General features: G+C 46.0%; 1 protein-coding gene across 1 annotated transcript; it reads right to left on the reverse strand.

The window, feature by feature from the left end:
* Window positions 1-1,096: 1,096 nt before the first annotated feature.
* On the reverse strand, window positions 1,097-17,183 carry LOC141915646 (protein argonaute-4). Its single transcript, XM_074807415.1, has 18 exons — window positions 16,799-17,183; window positions 13,425-13,590; window positions 12,599-12,719; window positions 11,417-11,598; window positions 10,891-11,027; window positions 10,664-10,798; window positions 10,403-10,490; window positions 9,828-9,975; window positions 9,632-9,751; window positions 9,282-9,410; window positions 8,990-9,123; window positions 8,019-8,203; window positions 7,565-7,724; window positions 6,691-7,006; window positions 6,330-6,464; window positions 5,432-5,533; window positions 5,030-5,229; window positions 1,097-4,922 (listed from the first exon to the last, which is right to left on the reverse strand). Exons 1-18 carry the CDS (start codon window positions 16,815-16,817, stop codon window positions 4,814-4,816), a joined length of 2,586 nt encoding a protein of 861 aa, XP_074663516.1. The 5' UTR covers window positions 16,818-17,183; the 3' UTR covers window positions 1,097-4,813.
* Between the last annotated feature and the right edge of the window lie 2,569 nt (window positions 17,184-19,752).

Genomic DNA, 19,752 nt, shown 5'->3' on the forward strand with positions numbered 1-19,752 from the left:
CCCCCGCGCCCAACAAAGGCGGCGCCCGACGGACCCGCCGCCATCTTGGGCCCGAGGCGAGGCGGCGCGGCCGCCACCGGGGCTGCTCCCGGCGGGGAGGAGGGGACACGCACACACACACCGGGTGGCACCGGGGGAGGGACACCGGGCGGTGCCGAGGGGCGGCCCTGAGGGGGAGCCCCAGCCGAGGCCCCGGAGCGGCGGAGCACTGACCGCCTGCGCTCGGGCCTGCGCTCCGCTCCGCAGCCAGAGGCATTTTTTTCGTGTTTTGTTGGTGTTTTTTTCCTTTTTTTGACTCATTTTGTGCTGTCAAGTCCAGGAGGAAGCAGGTCTCAGAGTGGCAGCTTTTTTGTTATTCCTGAGGTGCTGAGGGCCCCGCCGCAGCCCCACTCCACCTAAACCCAGCAGAACTGGCCAGAAACGGCCCGTTTTTCACCATATTTGTTAGACTTGCCCTCCCCAGGCGTGCGCACGGGTGAAAACAGACCCTGTGGCACAACTTTGATAAAAAAGGCAAAAACCCGAGCAGCGTTGTTTCAGGAGAAGGCTAAAGGGGATGAGGTTTGTAACCCCCGTCCGCAGCGTGTCAGGGAGTGGAACCACCCCCATTCCCAAAACCCCAGAATCTCCGTCCACTGCAGAAAGAATTAACACCTGGCAGGAGGGGTTGGGGGAGACACAGGCTGTTTTAAGCAACCCTGTCCGTTTAGAGCCGTCACCTTTTGGCCTCCTCCAAAAGTTGTAATTTCTAGTGAAGTACAGTTGTCTGAGGAAACAACAAACCCTCACCTGAACTGGAGAAGATGAACAAGCAAACGGCTCTTTCATTTATTAATTTGTGACTAATACAGAAGCGCTTCTCCAGGCGGATGCAGAGTCTGCTGACACTGTTATTTTCTCTAGACAGTGCTATATAATTTCTGAGAACGTTAAAAAAAATTAGGCCTGCCCTGAACATCCCCCGCCGAGGCTGCGCTGGCTCCGACCACGGGTAACCCAAACCCTCCCTCTGGTATCACTAGAGATGTTATCCCCGAGTACTTCTATCGCTTCCTGAGCCCTAGCACATCAGAAATAAATAGGTTGTGGCAATGAGTTCCACAGGTTACACATTGTGTACAAGTTTTAATTAAAAGTTAAATAATTTAAGACATTTGTTTACAGGCAACAGTATCAGTTGCTCACTCTGTACATTGCATTTATTAGACATCAACAAGGAAAAACAGAACATTTGGCACAAGAATGCCAATTTTTTTTTATTATTATTATTATTATTTTTGGACACATGAACACAAAATATCCCTGCAGGCTAAAAAAAAAAAAAATACATTGCAAGTTGTACACGACCAGCATCTTACCGCAACATGGGGCTGCTAACCCACCCATAACAGTTTAGAAAGAGTACCTCGTATTGCTATAGACATACATCCAGTCCAAATTTAATAAAATACAATTTTAAACATTACAAGTCTAACAATATAGAAACAAAAATTACATCATAAGTCAAAAGGAACAAATGCAAACATTTTACATTGAAGTTTCAGCCTCTAGACATAGAAATATGAAAATGTCAATAGCAAGGTATAAGAAAATCTGTAAGTGATATTACAAGATCTTTCCTCCAATGCACAAGGAAAAAACCTTGTAGTTGAAACAGTATTGATACAATGCCCTCCAAACCCCGCCTTCCGAAAATGAAAGCAGAGTTACTCCCTTGCTATTGAGCAAGAAAACTCCTACAGCACATCCACAAAGGTAGTTTGGGGGTGGGTTTTGTCAAACGCTGGATCTGAACCGAGGTGCCCGTCCCCGTCCGGAGAGCAAAGCTGTGGCTGAGGGTGAGGAGCTCCGAGGCGTGTCCGGGACGAGAGACGCAGCGCGGGGAGCGCGGGGGCAGGACACGGCCGCCTCCGCGCCCTGGGGATGCGGCTACAGGCACGACACTAAACTGGGGTACTTACAACAATAAATAAGCCAGGCTGTTCACATGTTTGAGACAGGCTAACTAGTGATTGCCAGAGCTTGTTCAGAATTCAGCTGTTCACAAAGCAAGCAGAACTGGTTTGAAAATGGGATTTCTGCGCCTTTTTTTTTTTTTTTTTTTTTTTAAATGTCAACCACCCCCTTCCCCAACTCTTTAAACTTTGCTACATTTAAAATCTTTCACACCACATAGCTACAGTGGCCAACAGGCTTTATTTATAAAAAAACAAAACAAAACAAAACACCCTAAGAACTACATCTACAGAATGCACATCTTCCCATTGATTGACACATGCATAACGATTCAGTCAGGCCCAGGGGGTTAATCCAGACCGTCAAGCCCAACCTCCAGACTTGGACTCAGACCTGTGTAGGACAGCATTGCCGAAACTTTGATCTTACCGTCACCGCCACGCCACGGTCCTGAGCTCCGGCGCTCTTCTCCCAGAGCACAGCACCGCGCCCGCGGCGTGACGCGAGACCCGCTGAAGGTTCTCGCCCTGCGCCCAGCCCTAGCCGAGGTCTAACGATCCCGTAGTCCGAGGTTAAATGTTCAGTCCAGTCACAGGCAAACAAAGGAGAGGCTCTCACTTCACTCAATCTGAACTAGGAGTGCTTGGCACTGGACAACGAACTGGTGATAAAATTAAGTATTTCTTACGCACCCTTGATTAAACCAGTCACATTCTTGCCTAGTGCACAAACCCAAAATAGCGATCTTTGAACCTACAACCTAAAAAGGGTGCTCAGTTTCTTTTCAAGGTGCCAAAGTTCTCCGTGTGTGTTGGGTCAGTCAGAGTTCATTCTAAAAAGGGGTTTTTGTATTCTCCCTGAACGAGTACTGAGAAAAGCAGCCATCTAGCTGAAGCAGCGGTCAGTCTCCCACCCACATGTCCTGATTTTATTACACAAGTGAGGTATTCTTTAAAAAAAATTAAAAAAACTAAAAAGAATATTTTCTTTTTCAATCTAAACCTGTCCACAGTATGTGCCAGGAGCAGAGTTCGCTTCAGTCCCCTTTTTAACAGAAATTTTTAAAGTTTAAACTTAATTTAATGAGACATACTACTCGAAAGAAGATTATAAAACTGTTTGAAGATTAAGTTCAGTGTACTCTGGTACAACTGAAAAAAACAGCATTTAGAAATGTAAACTTTAATTTATTTACAAGCTTAAAGACTGAAGGAATCAGCATTTCATATTGCTGAAATTTTGAGGGGGCTGGTTCCTACGCTTTGGAACAGCAGACAACTTAGCAGCAAACCCCACACGACTATCAGAGACCACAGTGCAATCGTTGGACTTCTCAAACCTCTGTTATCAAAGTAGTGGTGTTGGCTCCACTCAGTTTAGGAATAAGCTTTTCATCTGCGCTAACTCAGGTTAACACTAAGAGGAATCTAGTCTTAATGTACTATGGTTGTGGATTCCAAGAGTAGTCAGTGAAACCAAGCCCCTGTTCTTTATTACACGTTGCAGCTGAAAAAAGCCAAGCAGATTAAAAAAACCCTAATTTCTAGGCTGGGACAGAATCAGTCTATGGGACTTACACTGGTTAAAACATGCTGTTGGATGCAGTTGTGTGTGCAACCCAGATTCCCAGGGAAAAAAAGTTTAAAATGCTGGTACAAGTCCTTAGGTTGCCTGTCACACAATACATTTAGACTGTACAGATTGGCAAGCCTTTCCCACACGTAACACCCAGTTTCCAAGCTTATAAAAAATGTTGTAGACAGGACACCAACAGTGAATATAAAACAGTTAAAAATAATTCTTAAAAAAAGCATGGAAGTGCGTCTTTTCTAATTAGTTTCAGAAACTGCCAAATTGTGTGTTCAGAAAACGACACGAGAATGTTGGTTAAACTCATGCACAATCCTCAGCTAGAAAATTACACTGTTAGGGGGGCTTAAAAAACAAATATTTATTGCCAAAGTTAAACCTTCTATGAGAAAAAAGTTTTAAAATCACTTAGATTTATCAAACCACACAGCAGCATAAAGTGGGCACTTTTGTAAAAGTTTGCAAAATACCTAAAAGCTAATTTTTTTTTTTGTTTTTATCATTTTTAGAGGGGGTAATGATGGTTCAGTACTTGTTACGATACCATGGCAGTATTATTTGTAACCATTATAATTAAAATCTACTGACAGGCATCACTATCTGGTTATATTACACATTCACAGAACAAGAACCACCTATTTGAACTCGCAGTATAGTGCAATTGCTTTGCAGCCGAAGTCTGCAGAGATTAAAAAGATAATTAGTAAAACTGACAAAAAACTGCAATACCTGTGAAAGTTATGTTCGTTAAAAGGCATTTACAGTAGTGAAGTCTAAAATCTCCATTAAAAAATCTATGGCCCCACACAATAGAACAATTACATTTAACCGGAGTAAAACATTTTGCCATAATATGCATATACTCACTAAGCAGTGCGTGAAGACGGGGGATCAGTCGTCGTGATAAACTAATGGGATGAGAAGATAACTTAAAAACGACAGCTAGCAAAATATTCAATAGAAACCTTTCGTGCCAAGTCCTTTAAAAATTTCAGGATGATCTGCCTTTTGCGCTTTGAGGTAAAAATTCAGTCCAATGCATCAGAAAAGACAGTCTGTGGATTCCTATGACATAAAACAATGAAACAAATGGCTCAATTGTGTTGGTGCATCAGACATTGCTGTGAAGTACAGATTCAGTGCGACTGGTCAGAGCTGCTGGTAGTGGGCAGTCTGAAATAAACTGGGCCCTAGCTAGAGCAGTAGGCGTTCAAACCATTTCAGGACTGCGTGGGTTGTTGATTTTGCCTCGTCTTCCCAGATGCTCTCAAGCAAAATACATCGTGTGCTGAGTATCGTGGTGGATCTGCACCGCCTTCGCCAGAGCCTGAGGATCGCGGCCGTTGCTCTGTCCCGACACGTGGCTGCCTTCAGCACTGTAAGAGCACAGGCACACACAGAGAACCGTCAACAACCGGGCTGCCCAGCGTTACCCTTCAGGCCCCTTTTCTGACTACCAAGACGACGCGGCACAGCCCCTTACCTGTCGTGATCCTTGTCCACGAGATGGTACCTGGCCCTGAACGCGACCAGCCTGGCGTAGTACGCGGGAGCTGGAATAGAGACCGACCGCGTGCACCGCACGTACGTGTGACACAGCTGGTACGTCAAGAGCTGCAGCTCGTCTGCGGTGAAACAGTTGTCGTCCCACAAGACCTGGTAGTGGGAGGGCCGGCTGGTTCCCTGGGGAGGACAGAGCAGCAGTCAGCCGGAGAGCAGCAACAAACGCAGAGGCTGTACCTGAGGGCTGTACCTTCTGTCAGGGCACTGAAGAGCACGTGCCCAATGGGCACTGAACCAAGCTCTAAATAGAAGCAGCATTTCTCATCGGGACGACTGTAAGGGTTTAGTCCCACAGGCCGAGCACAGCAGAGCTGAAAATTACCTGAATTCCTGCATGGCTACAGAGGTAAAAGTCAAATTCAGAAGGATGTGTGATCGTGCTGTCCACAGTAGTGCCCGCTGGTACGTTGCCGCTCTTACCCACCTATGGAGCAAAGGTTATTATTAGCATCAGGGTTTTTTTGGAAGTGACCCAAAAATACCTCCTCAGGTAGGCTCTACGTACAGCTGTTTGAGAATTTACTGCTCAAAAAGGTGGAAAAATATTAAGGTCATTTACATAGGAGGAATGAAAATGTTCTCTGTGAGCTCATTTTTAGAAACTTCACCAAATCCAACTGGTGTGTCATCAGAGAAAAATAAAGTACTTGCCAGTACCATTAAAATCACAGAGTGGGATAAAGCCCACACAAGTAATTCAGGATCCGAAAATGCAGGTTTTCTGAAATAAATTTATTTCATAGCCTTGTTTGCACTCACACCCCCGAGATCTGCCTTTTTTTAGCAAACCCGAGATCAAGAACTTTCCTAAAGAAGGTTCCTTAGCTGGCTGGTGGATTTGTGCCATAGGCAAATCTTACAGATGCATCTAGAGACAGAACAGGCAACAAACTGAACAACTAGTTCAGTTTATAGTCAGGAATCCCAGACTATAAAAACCCAGGCTACAGCTCCAGGCACACAAAAACAGGGATATAGAGCACGCCTACTCCAAAAGAGGCTGGGAACAAGCTGTTCCATCTGACCGCTTGATCCAGAGCAACAAAAAAAGGGGAGGAACTGGTTATTTTGGTAGAGAAAGCCTGTTACTGCACAGCACTGCTACTGCTTGGACAGCTGAATTCAGTTTTAGTGGACAAGACGGATACCACCCCGCTTAACCAAACAATCTTACTTTCCTGTTGCCATCACCTCCTTCTTATGTAGTCAACATTACTTGCCCTTTCGGTTTTGTCAGCACAGAATAGTCTGGTGTGATGCCTTTTCTGCACAACGATGTAGGTTATTCCTGGTCTATAATCTTCTTCCAAACTAATACAGGCCTTCCGGATTGCTATCAGTTCTGGCCAAGCTACCTAGAAGTAGAAGATTTGACTATTAGGTGCTGAATTCAGTATTATTCGTGTTATTTTCATTTTTTTCCCTGTGTACAAAGGCCACTTCGTAACGAACGTGATCAGACGGGATAACTGTATGTTGTGAAACCGTTAACTGTCCCCATAACAAATGCAATCCACGTAAACACGTATATTTTCAAGGGCCAATCCCTTTTCACAGCAGCAAGAAGTCATTAGGCAATACCTGCTTCATCTGTCCTTCGGATACTCCGCCCCTGTAGTAAATGATCCTTGTGGGCTTGAAACGAGTGGATTTGTAAAACTGGATCAATAGTTCTCGCACCATGTTAGTCAGGTCCTGTATCACCTCCTGACTGTAGAGCAGCTCCTGGGAGGTCTCCTGGCGCGAGGTCTGCACCCGCACCGTGGCACAGTAGCGGCTCGGGTGCCCGTCCATGCTGCCCACCACAGCAGCGATGGAAGGCTTCTTCCCATCCCCGGCGGGAGGGTGAGTCACATCCGCTCCCAGAAAGATCACTGGCTGCTGGAACACCGATGGCCTGTTTAACATGATTGAGCTTTATTAAATAATAAATAATTACAACACAAAGAAGGGGGGAGGGGTAAGGAAATTTCTAAAAATTACAGCCGAGGAAGGTTAAACATAACTAAAACCCTGTCGGAATCTTGAAGGATGAAGTTCTCTGCCTCAAGCTCTTACAGTCCAGAGGGAACAGAAAGGGGAAAGGAAAGGACCACAGGCACACAAAGTTACCGGCATTTTTCCCAAGTCGCTCCTCCGCCCTCTGTTCCGTTATACAGTGTGCTTGAGGGGGTGGCAAGAGGAAAAGGCAAACTGAGTGAACCCAAAGGCAGGAAAGAGAAACATGGGGAAAAAAAAGCCTTTGTGAGCTTGTTTGCACACACACTGCTGGATGGCTCTAACGCTGGAGATGAGCACAGGGCTTTCTAGGCTGACTCCGAATGCGGAAGCATCCTTCTCTGTCCACTTCAGAGTGTTTCTAAAGCACGTAATATTTCAAAGGTATCAGCGAACAAAACACCACTGTTTTGCTCAACAACCCAGACTTCAAGGAGAACTGTAGATTTAATCTCACCTTTGATGAGGTACAAGCACATTGTTGATTCCTCCAAGCTTTGCATTTATCTTCAGACACAGGTTGGACAGCGTTTGTGGTGAGGTTTTTACCACATTCTTTACCTGAACACACTGAGTGGCCATTCCTAGAAGAGTGTCACCAACCCGCTTTACTTCAGCTGTGACAGAAAAATAAGTTAGTGGTTCCAATTACCTGAACAGTCAAGTAGTTCCATCTGCTTTCTCTTATTTTTTTTTCAAATGTTATCGTAACTCAGACCCTTAAAAGTTCACTGACAGAGATTCAGTTTGCTCTTTGGCAATATAGAAGTACTCCAATCAGGCCTGACAAACTCATCTCCAAAAAACCCTTTTAAAAGGAACACATTGCCTGCTCTGTCTCCTTCCTACAGCTGAAGTGCATAATGAGATGCCCACTTGCTGTACAACACGCTACAGCCTCTTCTCCATACCGTACACGGGTGTCTTTCCAGGTAGAATCACCACGATCAGCTGCAGGCCAACATAAGTCAGTTTTAAGTGTTTAAACATGGGCTCCACGCTGTCTGCACCCTGGGCGTATTTGCAGAAACAGGGCTGGCCTTGGATTGGCATCCCCGCGTCCTTCGAGATCTTGCGCAGCTGGTCAGTAAAACTCCTGAAAATGGAATATAAATGGATTTGTCCTGGCCTTTTCACTATGCTTTACTTTGCCATTAATTTTATCAACAAGATCTAAGCTATATCAGCTATTTCACATCGCTTCCAATTTGACACTACAGTAGGTTTTTTTTAGCAACTCTATCACTGTAAGGAACTCACTAATATGATTCTAATCCTGTCTGAGGAAGTTTCATAAGCCTCTGTTTCTGTAATTTTAGAACTCTTGGGGAAACAAACATACTTTTGAGTTGAATATTCTGAGGCAGATTCCCAAACTAATACTGACGCTCTGGTAGATCTTCACTCATCCACCAAACTTATCTGAGCATTACTGCAACTATGATTTTTGCCAAACATTTTCAGTGGTTCACACAACCTCTATCTTTAGGATTCTGTAGTGTAATTTTAAGGACAGGGGAAAAAATGTGGCATATGTTGCCTGGGAGGTGGTAAAGGTTAAGAAAAAAAAATAGTTCATGTTTTAGAATGAAAGACCATCATCATTATTTGTAAAAACAACCAAGGACAAGTGGAATGCAGCCTCCAGAGCAGGAAACGCAGCCTCAGTGGCAAGGGAATTAACGCTTTTCCTAGCTGGCCTATTAGGTTATGAACTTAGTCTCCTCCCAAGTTGTAAATATTTAAGACACCGCACAACTGTCATTTCCTCTTTTTTACTACTGGATGCATTAAAATCAACTTATATTGCATATCACCGTTCAGAAATATGAGGAAAATAAACCTTGAAATAGGTATCCTGAATAAATAGGAAAATACTTACTTTAGTAAGTCTTCCCTGCATTGTTTTTGAGGAGCAAAACAGGCAACAGCCCAAACTTTAATCTCAATGCCAGCATAGAACTGCTTCCCTCTCATGTCCCACACACCTTGGTTTGGTGTGGCCACAGTCTTGTTCTAGGTAAAAACCAAAGGCAAATTAAAACTAAAATGCTGCTTTGTTTTGACTACAGCCGAACAGTGCTCAAAGGAAGCCGTATGAGGTGATACACAAAACACTTAACGAATTTAAATAACCTCAGGACAAGGTATTTTGCAAGGCACGGAAAACTCACCCTGCCTCCATACTGCAGCATCGGTGCCGGCAAAACTCTGCCTGTCAGCTCCGTCATTTCATTATGGACAACAATACCGAACTCCTTCAGGTACGGATCAGGCCCACCAACCATACTGTTACTTTTCACCTGGGGACAAGAAACGTGGTTACGTAGCTACACCTTCGGGTGGCTCTGTCCCCTTTGCTATGAACGGGCTTTCTATTTAAAAGGATTTGTTTTAAAGAAGTCAGATTTTTTAACTTCTGCAGTTCTTGGTCTTTCTTTCAAGCAATGTGTGTGCTACAGTGCTGCTGGGAGAGCCACGCGAAGTGACAAACGCAGACTGTTTAGCTGGAAAAAACACTTACTAGTCTGCTGATTTCTTCCTGTCGGTCTGGTGCAGATCTTGCAGTTGCTTTTATCATCGTCGACGTCTGATTGTCCGTTAGCTTCTTTATACATCTCTGGCCTGCCACTATGTTACACACCTACAGAGAAGCAGCAGGAGGTGGCGTGAGACCCTTTAACAGAGGCTGCGCCGCAATGCAAGAGAAAGATTCTTACCTCAAGTGGTAAGTACGTGTGTTTCTGTTCCTGGCCTACTTGGAGACAGGGAAGGTGAGGATATTTTAGCTGCAGACTGTACTTCTGCTTAAAATACTGAGCTACTGTACACTCCATTGCTTGCCCATTTTCCAGCTGCAGAGGAAACCTATAAAGGACATTTGTTCTGGTTAGACTTTTCAAAATTATTTTTTTTTTAAAGGAAAAAATGGTATGGAAAAATCTCTTCCAGACTAGAAATGCTGGAAACATTTATTTTCCTTAACTACTGGATCTCTTCTTTATGAAAAGATTTTACAAACTATATACTGAACTTCTCACAGGTATTTTAAAAATTATAGCCTTTAATAACTATATTTAAAAGCCAGGATACAGCTTCAGTTTTCCCCTGTTGAAGGAAATAAAGCAGTGGTCTAAACCCATGCTGTCCTTCTACTTCACTAAGAGTAAACATTCTTGTAAAGACACACAGCTGCTTCACCTCCAGAATCAACCATTCTTGCATAAACAATATACCCAGTTTATCTACAAGGTTCAAGATTTTTTAAATTGTCAGAAAGTGCTTGTATACATACGTCTGATGACTGGCTGGTCGCCGAGTAACATTGCAAACTCGATATTTTCTCTTCATCTGGCCACAATGGGTAACCTCCACTTTTAGACCTGAAAACCCAACACAAAAGTCATCTAAATAAATTCAGGCATAGGAGTCACCTTTGAGGAAGATGAAGGCAAAAAGGAATAGGTCGGCTTCCCAAGCACCTTGCAAATTTTAATTACAATGTAATACGAGCAGGTTTCCAGTCTTTTGTAGCAGCTTTAGACCAAGCCTTTACCTCTGATTTCTTTGGTAAACTTGACACGCTGGGAGTCCGTAAGAGGCTTGGTTTGTTCATTGATGTTCTGAATGTCCAGGACCTCGCACATGAACTCAATGATAGGCTGGGCACGATAGAAAGCAGTTGCCGACACTAAGATTAAAAAAAAAAAACCCCACACAGGACATTTAATTTAGAAGTAGAAAGAACTCTGTTCCATTAGCGAGACAGAATTTCCTACATACCATCAATGTTGAGCATCATGTTCCACATGGCAGGCCTGACCGACTGGTGGAAACCGAACCAGACCTCCCTGCCGCCTCCCAGGGGGTGGTAGTAACCTTCAGGGGGGGAGAAGAAGGAGCGGCCGACGGGAGTGTACCTGAAAAAAATAAGAAAATGAATACTTCGATCGTTCCTTTCTGATACACCTTTTTACATTCATGCCTGTAGTGTTTAAAACACATTTCTACAGTATGTTAGAACTGTCAGAGCCAAGTTATGGCAAGTGTACAAAGCCTTTACCGACTGCAGTTGGAAAGGCTACAGCAGATTCCCGTTAGAAACATGACCAGCAGATACAAGTCCTGAGTTCAGATCAGATTTCCCTATTCTAGTGCAAATTCGTAAGGCAGGCGTTGAATTACACAACTGCATCCCTCACCCCTTCTACGGTAGGAAAGTGTAACAGCAGTAGAATAGCAGCGGGTAAGAACGAATACAAGCGTTAAGACAGACTTAAGCAGTGAGGAAGGCGCCAGAAGTACCCACCTCATGGAGGGGAGGTGCCGCGTGATCACGTCGAGCGCCTGTACAGAGTCCTCAGGAACTTCATTCAAGTGCCCTGCCAGAGCCTCCAGCAGCAGCTGAAGGCTGACGACTGACACCCACTGAATGGACACCTTAAACGTCTGGTCCTTCCCCTCCCCTGGAAGGGTCACCTCCATATCCACCTGACACAGAATTAAGCACAAGCTTTTGTTACGGATGGCAGACTATCACAACGCTAAGCAACATTATGTTTTTCTCCTAGGTATTCTTTGAATCTGTATTTTTGATGATTAGTTTGTTTAATTCTCTTAAAATATTATAATCAGTTTCCTTAGGATTTCGAAAGCTTCTAATTTATTCATCTGAGAAACTGTACTGAGGTACCTTTAAATGTAAATTTTAAGCAGTAATTAGTATGGTGACATCAAAGCTCTGGAGAACTATGAGTCATTTTTTTTGAAGTCAGCCAATTAATAGCAAGATGTCTCAAGAACCAAATGGGAAGGCAAGAAAACCTTTTGGTCAAAAAGACGACTCATGGGGAAACACAAATCTCAGGGTTCTAGCACAGTACTTGAGATTATTCTCACACACCGTCAGCCCAAAGGGCAAATGTGAACTCATCCTACGTACTCCTCATGGCACTGTACCAGAGCCCTGGGGAGAAGAGCAGCTTGGGGTTAAGCTTTGTGTCGGGCCTGGTTAACACAGGCTGCGATCTGTCAGGGCCAGGGCGCTGGCGAGCACGCCCCAGGCCACGACGGGCCAGGGCAGCCCATCTCGTTCTTAGGGAACGGGAGGACGTATCTCAACGGCGCAGCCAAACCAGCGTATTTGTCATCTACAACTACCTTATCATTTAGCAACAGAACAAGGGTTAGAACAGAAAAAAAGGAAGTTTCTATCAGGGCAGAGAGAAAAAAAAAAATCTATTTGCAGCTGAAAGAGCACAACATATTAGTTCACACTATCACTGACAAATTCTCCAGCTGAAGAGTTGGGAATTAGAAACTTCAGTAAAACACCAGGAAGTTCCTAGAGATCCCTGACGGGCACTGCCTGTCCTTTCCAAGACCGTACTAATACGTGTGACAGCATTTTGAGTTTATGTCAATAAAAGAACACTTTTCAAATGACACTGTAACAGTTTTCCCACAGAAAACCACTTATAGCACCACTTACTCTATCCCGGCCAATAGGTAACGGGTGTGCAGTGTACATGTTCCGCTTCCCATCGTATCCAGGCTGCCGATCACCAAATATCTGCATCTTGAAGTGTCTCACCATAGTATCCACCACCTCTCTACAGAGGGATTTATCCAGTTAGGTTGATGAACAGCAAATCCAGCAATGGTCTTACACAGTTTAAAATTCCTTTTTCACATTTTCTTAAATGAGCAAGGTACAAGAAACAGCAATGCACCAGAGTATACCCAAGTCAACACCTGGAGTTTTAAAAGTCACCTCCAGATTAAGACACCTAAGTTTCAACACACGGGCCAGGCAGGTATCCCTACTGTCAGCAGAGATCCCGTCAAAACAGGCCATGGAATCATGAGAGCTCTTCAAACACAGGAGCAAACACAAGCATCTACCCTGGGGTGAGGGGGGAGCTCTGTGGATTGATTCTACGGTCAAAGCGTCCACGCGTGGTCCCTAAAACGCTGGCGGCCATCCACAAGCTGAATTCCCTCCCCTCCGCTGCTAACTCACTTTTCTGTAACAGACTGTGGAACAGTGATCAGGGGCAGTCACTTGGAGGCTGTTAAATAAAACCAACTGTAGTTCAACACTTCATACATCTCCTAGAGCCTTCCAGACTACAGGCCAATTGCAAAACACCTTCATAAAAGTAAGGAGAATATTATAGTTCACTGAAAAGCAACTGCTAACCTTCGCTCAAACATAAACCAGCCTGTAGCAGATGAAGAATTTCTGGGATGTACAGTTTTCTTAAATTGAGGCATATACACTTTTCAATTTTTTTTTTTTGTTAAACAACTCATACCTGTTCACTCTTCGGGGGCGTTTTTCTGGTTTGATATCTACATCATAGTGATAAACATCAATCTTAGGGATCTGAACCTGGAAATGGTTGGCTAGGAGGCGGATGGGTTTCCCAACAGTTCCCAGGCCTGGGCGACGGGGTGGCTGGAAAAGGCTTGCCGGGGGCCCTAGGGAAGTCAGATAAATATGTATGAGATGTAACCGATCATTCAGAGCAGTATCCTTTCAGGTGCACTTTAGCTGACTTTCTGACAGGGCAGAAGGAAATCTTAAGTAGCTTCCTGAGCTTGCAAATGGAGGTGTTCCACGCGGCTCAGCCCTCCAGCTGCTTGGAGCTTCCATGTAAAAACCCGTGTTCCCTAAAGCATATATATAGGTTAGGGCCATACTTCATTCTCAAAACTTTAGTAACATTTATTCATGGCTGTGGTTATGAACTTCACAGAGTTCTGAGATGGAATGCAACCATCTACATGTTATGTAGTTTTATGTAATGTAAAGATAAATGTATTCCTACCACCATTTCTAGAACTAGCCAATACCCACACAAGCCACATGTTTTCATAGTTTTCACTACAGGCTTAAAGTTCAGATGTTAATGATTGTCACTCTTGGCATACTTAGGACGTAGATCCCCAATTTTTATCTGAAAATTGGTGTTATCTGGAAATGGGTAAGGGATATTTTTATTCTAAACTAAATTAAAAACATATTTTCATGTTGGATCTAAGCTAAAACAGTTTTGTCATTTCCTTTACATTGTGAACACATCACTTTTGTTAGTAGTGAAATACTTTTCCTCTAGAGCACAATTTCAGCCAATTTAAAATTCCAACACAAAGAAAGGAGCGAGGAAAGGTTTGGGCTTTCTCCTAAAAAAAAAGAGTAAGGGAGAAGACATAAAGACAGGTATAGATTCCTAACAGATGTGGAGAAGATAATTTATTTGGACAAAAGTAAGAGCTTCAGGAACAGTTCTAAGGACATTACTAGAGGCTTGGAAAAGTACTCAACACGCAAGCTAGTCACTAGTTAAGTCTTCAGCTAACTTCCTCAAAGTGTTAAGATCTGAGATACCTGGTAACAAGATTAAACAGACCTTTTTTCTTTTTTTTTTTTTAATCTATCACAGCTTCAGCTGACGCTGCACAAAAAGCAAATTGAATTTGTATATTTTCATGGGTTTTGTCTGTATCTGCCACTGCTTAGTGTGCTCAAAGTTTCTTCCCTCTGTGGTAGAGTAGCAAAGGAGAGGGGAAAATTACAATACAGGAATGCATTAATAAACCAATCACAAAACTTGGGGCAAATTTAGTAACATAAGACTGTGTCAACCCGCCAGTATCCATTTAAGTCAGAGGCTCACAGTTTATACCAGGAGAGAAGAGAAGCAGATCCTGTGGGAGGATGAAACTCATATTTAGGTACACTTCAGGGTGCAGCAATAAACTTTTAACACAGTCATAAACTAAAGCCAGGACCAAATCCAAGGAGCCTTCTACACAGGGTTTATAAGCCCTCCAATGGCTACCAGGTTACCAATTAAAATTACCGACCTGAGGACGCTAACCCCAGAATATTTTTAAGCAGAAGTAACACTTAGAGGACGTAAGCAGCCGTAGCCCACTCGACACGTCAGCGCCCCAAAGCTGCAGCAGCAGGGTGGCTGCCGAGGCCACAGACAGCCCACGCGACACATCGCCGGCCCCGCACCCGCCTGGCTAATCGCAGTCCCCCCCGGAGCTCGACGCCGCAGCTAAACCGCTTGCGGGGTACAGTTTGGACTTTAAAAACTACAGCTGTCTTGACAAGCGTGAATCATCAAGGGCAATCAAAGTTTGCTGTGCGTATTTGGATACTAGAGAGATGATCCATTAATCCCGCGCTAATTAGTCTGAAGTAAGTGCAGGCACTGACCTCCTGCAAGAGATTAAATGACAACTATATTTACCCATTTTCCTCCCTCGGTATCGACAAATTCTGTAAACAGGCATGACAACGCTGACCTCAGTCGGTTTTGATCAAAGGAGATAAAACTTACATCTCCTCCTTTCTAAAGTTATTTCTCAAAGGATTCCAGAGAATAAGCTAAAAACTGTTTTCCCATTTGAAGCCAGGCTGCCCTGCAAGTCACGCTTATTTTATCAGGGTTTTACCTGCTCAGCCTGACTGGGGTTATTTGTGCTGTTAGTCTTTTAACTTCTGCTACTCTGTGTCGATTATGGACTAAGCACCCTCAACCAAATTACTTCAGACAGGAAACAGTTTTACAAAACTAAAAGAGGATCTACTTCTACAGTGGGAAGTCAGAGAGGACATGCTACATCATACCTACATACAGCAGACCCTCCAGGTCAGCCCTTCACTATCTTAAAATCTGGATTCTTCTGGAATTGCACCTTTGTGTCAATAAACGTTTCCTATTGCACCAAAATTAACACTATTTCGGTTACACCGATAGTTTGAATAGGAACTTGATGGGTAAGGTGCGCAGACCACTTGGGTCAAGAAATACGCCTTGCAGATGTTGGATGGAAGAATAATCATGGAATAAGACAGAAGTAGGAAGATGCCACATGCAAAATAGCACCGCTACTTAACCAAAGTTTGTTAAAAAAAATTTAAAATAACATCCGTATTCTCACAAAGTATCGCCTTAATAACGGCTCAATGTCAAAAATAAAACTTATTATTGCACAGCTCACAGAGCTCACGCACCCCAGAGACCTGCGTGCGCTCCCCTCTCCCCGGGCTGCCGCTGTCCCGCTCCCCAGCCGCAGCCCGGCCGTGCCCAGCCTGCTCGCACCCCGGGCCACCCCCGATTTACTCTCGGGACGGGACGTCACCCGACAGCCCCGGGTGGGGGGGGGGGGAAAAAAAAAGCAGAAAACTTCCACCGCACTTCCAAGCAACCTGTTCAGCGGGAGCCGTGCGGACACACGCGAACCTGCTCGGAAAGTTTAGCGACCTGCTGCAGTTCCTCTTTAAAGGGAAGCGCCCGGCGGCTGCCAAGACGCCTCCGAGCCCGCTGGCCTGTCAGCCCGCCGCCGGAGGCCTGCTGCGGGGTCACCAGCAGCCCCGGGGCCCGCCGGGCCCGGCCTGCGGCACGGCACGGACCGGACCGCCCGCCCCAGGCCGCGGCCCAGCCGCGAACGCCCGAGGACGGCGGGGGCAGCCCCGCGCCGGGGCCGGCCGGGCCCGCGGCCTCCTTCCCCCCGCGCTGACACGGCCCGCCGGGCCCGCAGCCGGGCCCGCGCCTGACAGGGCCGGCGCTGACCGCCACCGGTCAGGGCCGCGGCCGGCCGGGCCCCCGCGCCCGCGGGCTGCCCCGCTCCGCGCCGTCCCACCCGCCCTCCGCGCCCCCGCGGCTCTCACCGGGTCCCAGCGCTTCCATGGCGGCGGCGGCGGCCTCGCTGCGGTCCCCCCCGGCCCCGACGACCGCCCCGGGCCCCGCCGCCGGCCCCGCCGCCGCCGCGTAGCGCTTGATCTCCGGAATATTGGCTCCGGGGTGGGGGCCCGGCGCGGGAACGGGGGCGGCGGTGGCGGCGGGGCGCGGGGAGGAGGAAGAGGAGGGGGGGGCGCGGCGGGGAGCGGTCCCCGCGCTCCGCTTCCCCGAGCGGCGGCGCAAACAATCCCCCCGCTGCGCCGCCGAGCCCGCGCGCGCCCCCGCCGCCGCCAGCACGCGCCGCCTCCCCCCGCGCGCGCCCCCCGCCGCCCGGGCGAGGAAGAGGAGGACGAGGAGGAAGAGGAGGAGGAGGAGGAAGAAGAGGCCCCTCCACGCTGCCCGGCGCCGCCGGCTCGCGCACGCCGCGCCGCCCCCTGCCGGCGGGGGCGCGCACGCCGCCCGCACCCTTTCACCGCCGGCGCGGCCCCGCGGCGGCAACAGGTGACGGCGGCGGCGGGAGGTGACGGCCCCGCGCCTCAGGGAGGGCGGCGGGAGGCGCCGCCCCAGTTCCCGTGTCCGGCGGAGCTCCCCTGCCGGCATCCGACATCTGCTCGGAGGTTTAATAATTAACCGAGCAGTGACCCACGGTTCGGGCACACGCCGGGACAGAGCCCCGGTGGGGCCGTCCGCTCCGGGGCCTGCCCGCCGGCGACGCCGCTCCGGCATCCACCGGTCCTCGGCTGCGCCCCGAAACGGGGAACTTGCCCGGCTTCGTTAATTACACCCTGACGAACTGCCCGTACCAGCTAAACAGCCCCAATGCGATTTAAAACACCTGAAAAAACCCAGGATCTGTAAAAGCCAGGCGAAGCACCGCGCACCTCAGGGCTGTAACCAGGCCCCTGGGACACCCCGCAGGCACAAGATGGCCTGGCCAGTCTTTTTTTAAAAAAGCCAACCTTCCAGGCCCTTAACTAAGGGGGTTTCTGACTTTTCGCCTTTTTAAGCAGCTTATACTATTCTAGTGAGCTGCTCCCTTGCACTCCCCTCGGGTTCTGTTTAGCCAACAATTCTCAGCTGACTCACGAGAAGGTCAGAAGTCAAAACATTTTATAAATAATAAATGCCGAGTCCATTTTATTTGCCTTTTTTAACCTGCAGGGTTGATATTTTCCAAGTTGAAACATCAAAAACCTATTTTAAAATGAAATGAAATCTGAGATTCTCATATAATTGCCTGACAGCAGTTGATGAATACTTCAGGGAAACACCAGTTTTACGAGACCAGTAACAACACCCCACGATGTCTGGCAATATTTCCAAGCTATTATTCAGCATATTTATGTATAAAAAACATATATGTAGGGCTATGTAAATAGTATTTTAAAAAAGCAAAGATACAATCTCTACCTCAAGAAATCTGCAATACAAAGGCTTGGTCCTGTAAGATGCTGAGTATGACATCTCAAGCCTATACTTAATGCATTATAAATTCAAAGAAGTCAGCAAGGCAATTAACTTGATAAATATTACGTATGCATTGAGGCATCCTGACTGCCAAAGCTGTCAGAACCTTATTTCTATACGTTAACCCACCCTTCTATTGAAAACAGCTACGTGTTTCCAGCAGTAAGACCTAAGTTGGTTATGACAGACAATAGTTACGATGGCCAGTTCTGAAGCCTGGCTTCTAAACGTCTCACCTGCTAGAAGCTGTGGAAGAAGTATTTATTTACAATAAATAGATTCATAACCTAGCTTTTAAAAAATGGATGTTATACTGTGGTACTTTATCCAGTGCTAAAAACCCCCTGAATTTAGTTTAGAATCTCCTTATTGGCAAATGTTTACCCCAAGTTACCTATTCTGTGAGACTGCCAGGTATGAGTAACAGAACCTGGGATCAGAAATAACCCAATACAGCAGGTAGCTCATCTTTTTGCCACCTTTTTCTTGTCAGCTGACTCTCAAAACTATTCCTAACATAGCAATGAGATTACAGCCTCAAGTCAGTACAATAAACTGTTTGCTAGCTGGTTTTGTTTCCTGGCAGACTACCTAGAAAGATCCCCAGATTCCAGGAATGTCTCGTGTAATGCCCCACCTTTTTTGCACGCTGAGTTACCAGTCAGAGAACAGCATCAGGAAGCAAAGGTCTGCACAATTAGTGCTTTTTCAGCAAAGAACAGTGTTCTGCAGAAAAAGGACAGATGGTCTGAAATACTAGCCGAATATGTTGTTTACACTTGCACAAGTCTTAAAACTCCAAGGTTTTATTTATTCCCAATTTTTTAAAAGCAGGTAATTTCATTTGTTACTAAAATTGAGGATTGTTTTTTCCTCTATTTAGTAGGTTAGAGGCAATATCTGAATTATATGGATTAATGGTGTTACTGCAGAGCCAGCATCTTCCCCCCCCTTACTAAACATTAATTATTAAATTACTGTAGCTCTTGTAGCAGCTACAGGAAACCCAAATTGTATTGTGATTTTTGCAGTGAGTTTCATGGACATTTGCTTTTCTCACTTCCTCCATTCTCAGACTTGTTGGCTACATGAGAACTATTGTAGTAGATCAGTCCATCTGCTCCTCATCCCCCACAAAACTGTGACTGGTACCAAACACTCCAGAACACATACTTGTTTTTTCTGAGCTTGCTACAGTGACAGCAGATTACTGCTGTTTGACTTGGAAGAAGAAACATTACTGTAGCAGTATGTTCTAGAAAGCAAACATAATGAGGAAAAAGTGCCAGATATCTCTAGTTCAGAACACAGTCCCTGACACTCACTCCAGCTTGCTGCTCTCCCTCCAGCTTGGTGATAGGAAGTGGGTTGCAAACACCCCTAAAAGTCACAAGTTCTGGGGAGGGAAAGTAGGGGTGACACACATCTCACAGCCACTTAAACCAAATCAAACAGTTGTGTTTTTCCATGACTTCCT

This window comes from Strix aluco, chromosome 26 (genome assembly GCF_031877795.1).
Source record: "Strix aluco isolate bStrAlu1 chromosome 26, bStrAlu1.hap1, whole genome shotgun sequence".
Lineage (NCBI taxonomy): Eukaryota > Metazoa > Chordata > Aves > Strigiformes > Strigidae > Strix > Strix aluco.

Coding starts and splice junctions, on each gene's coding strand:
- LOC141915646 (XM_074807415.1), bottom strand. Junction 9,752..9,827: donor ACACGTACTTACCACTTGAG/GTAAGAATCTTT, acceptor GCTTCTCTGTAG/GTGTGTAACATAGTGGCAGG. Junction 5,534..6,329: donor GTGCTGACAAAACCGAAAGG/GCAAGTAATGTT, acceptor TTTGCTCCATAG/GTGGGTAAGAGCGGCAACGT.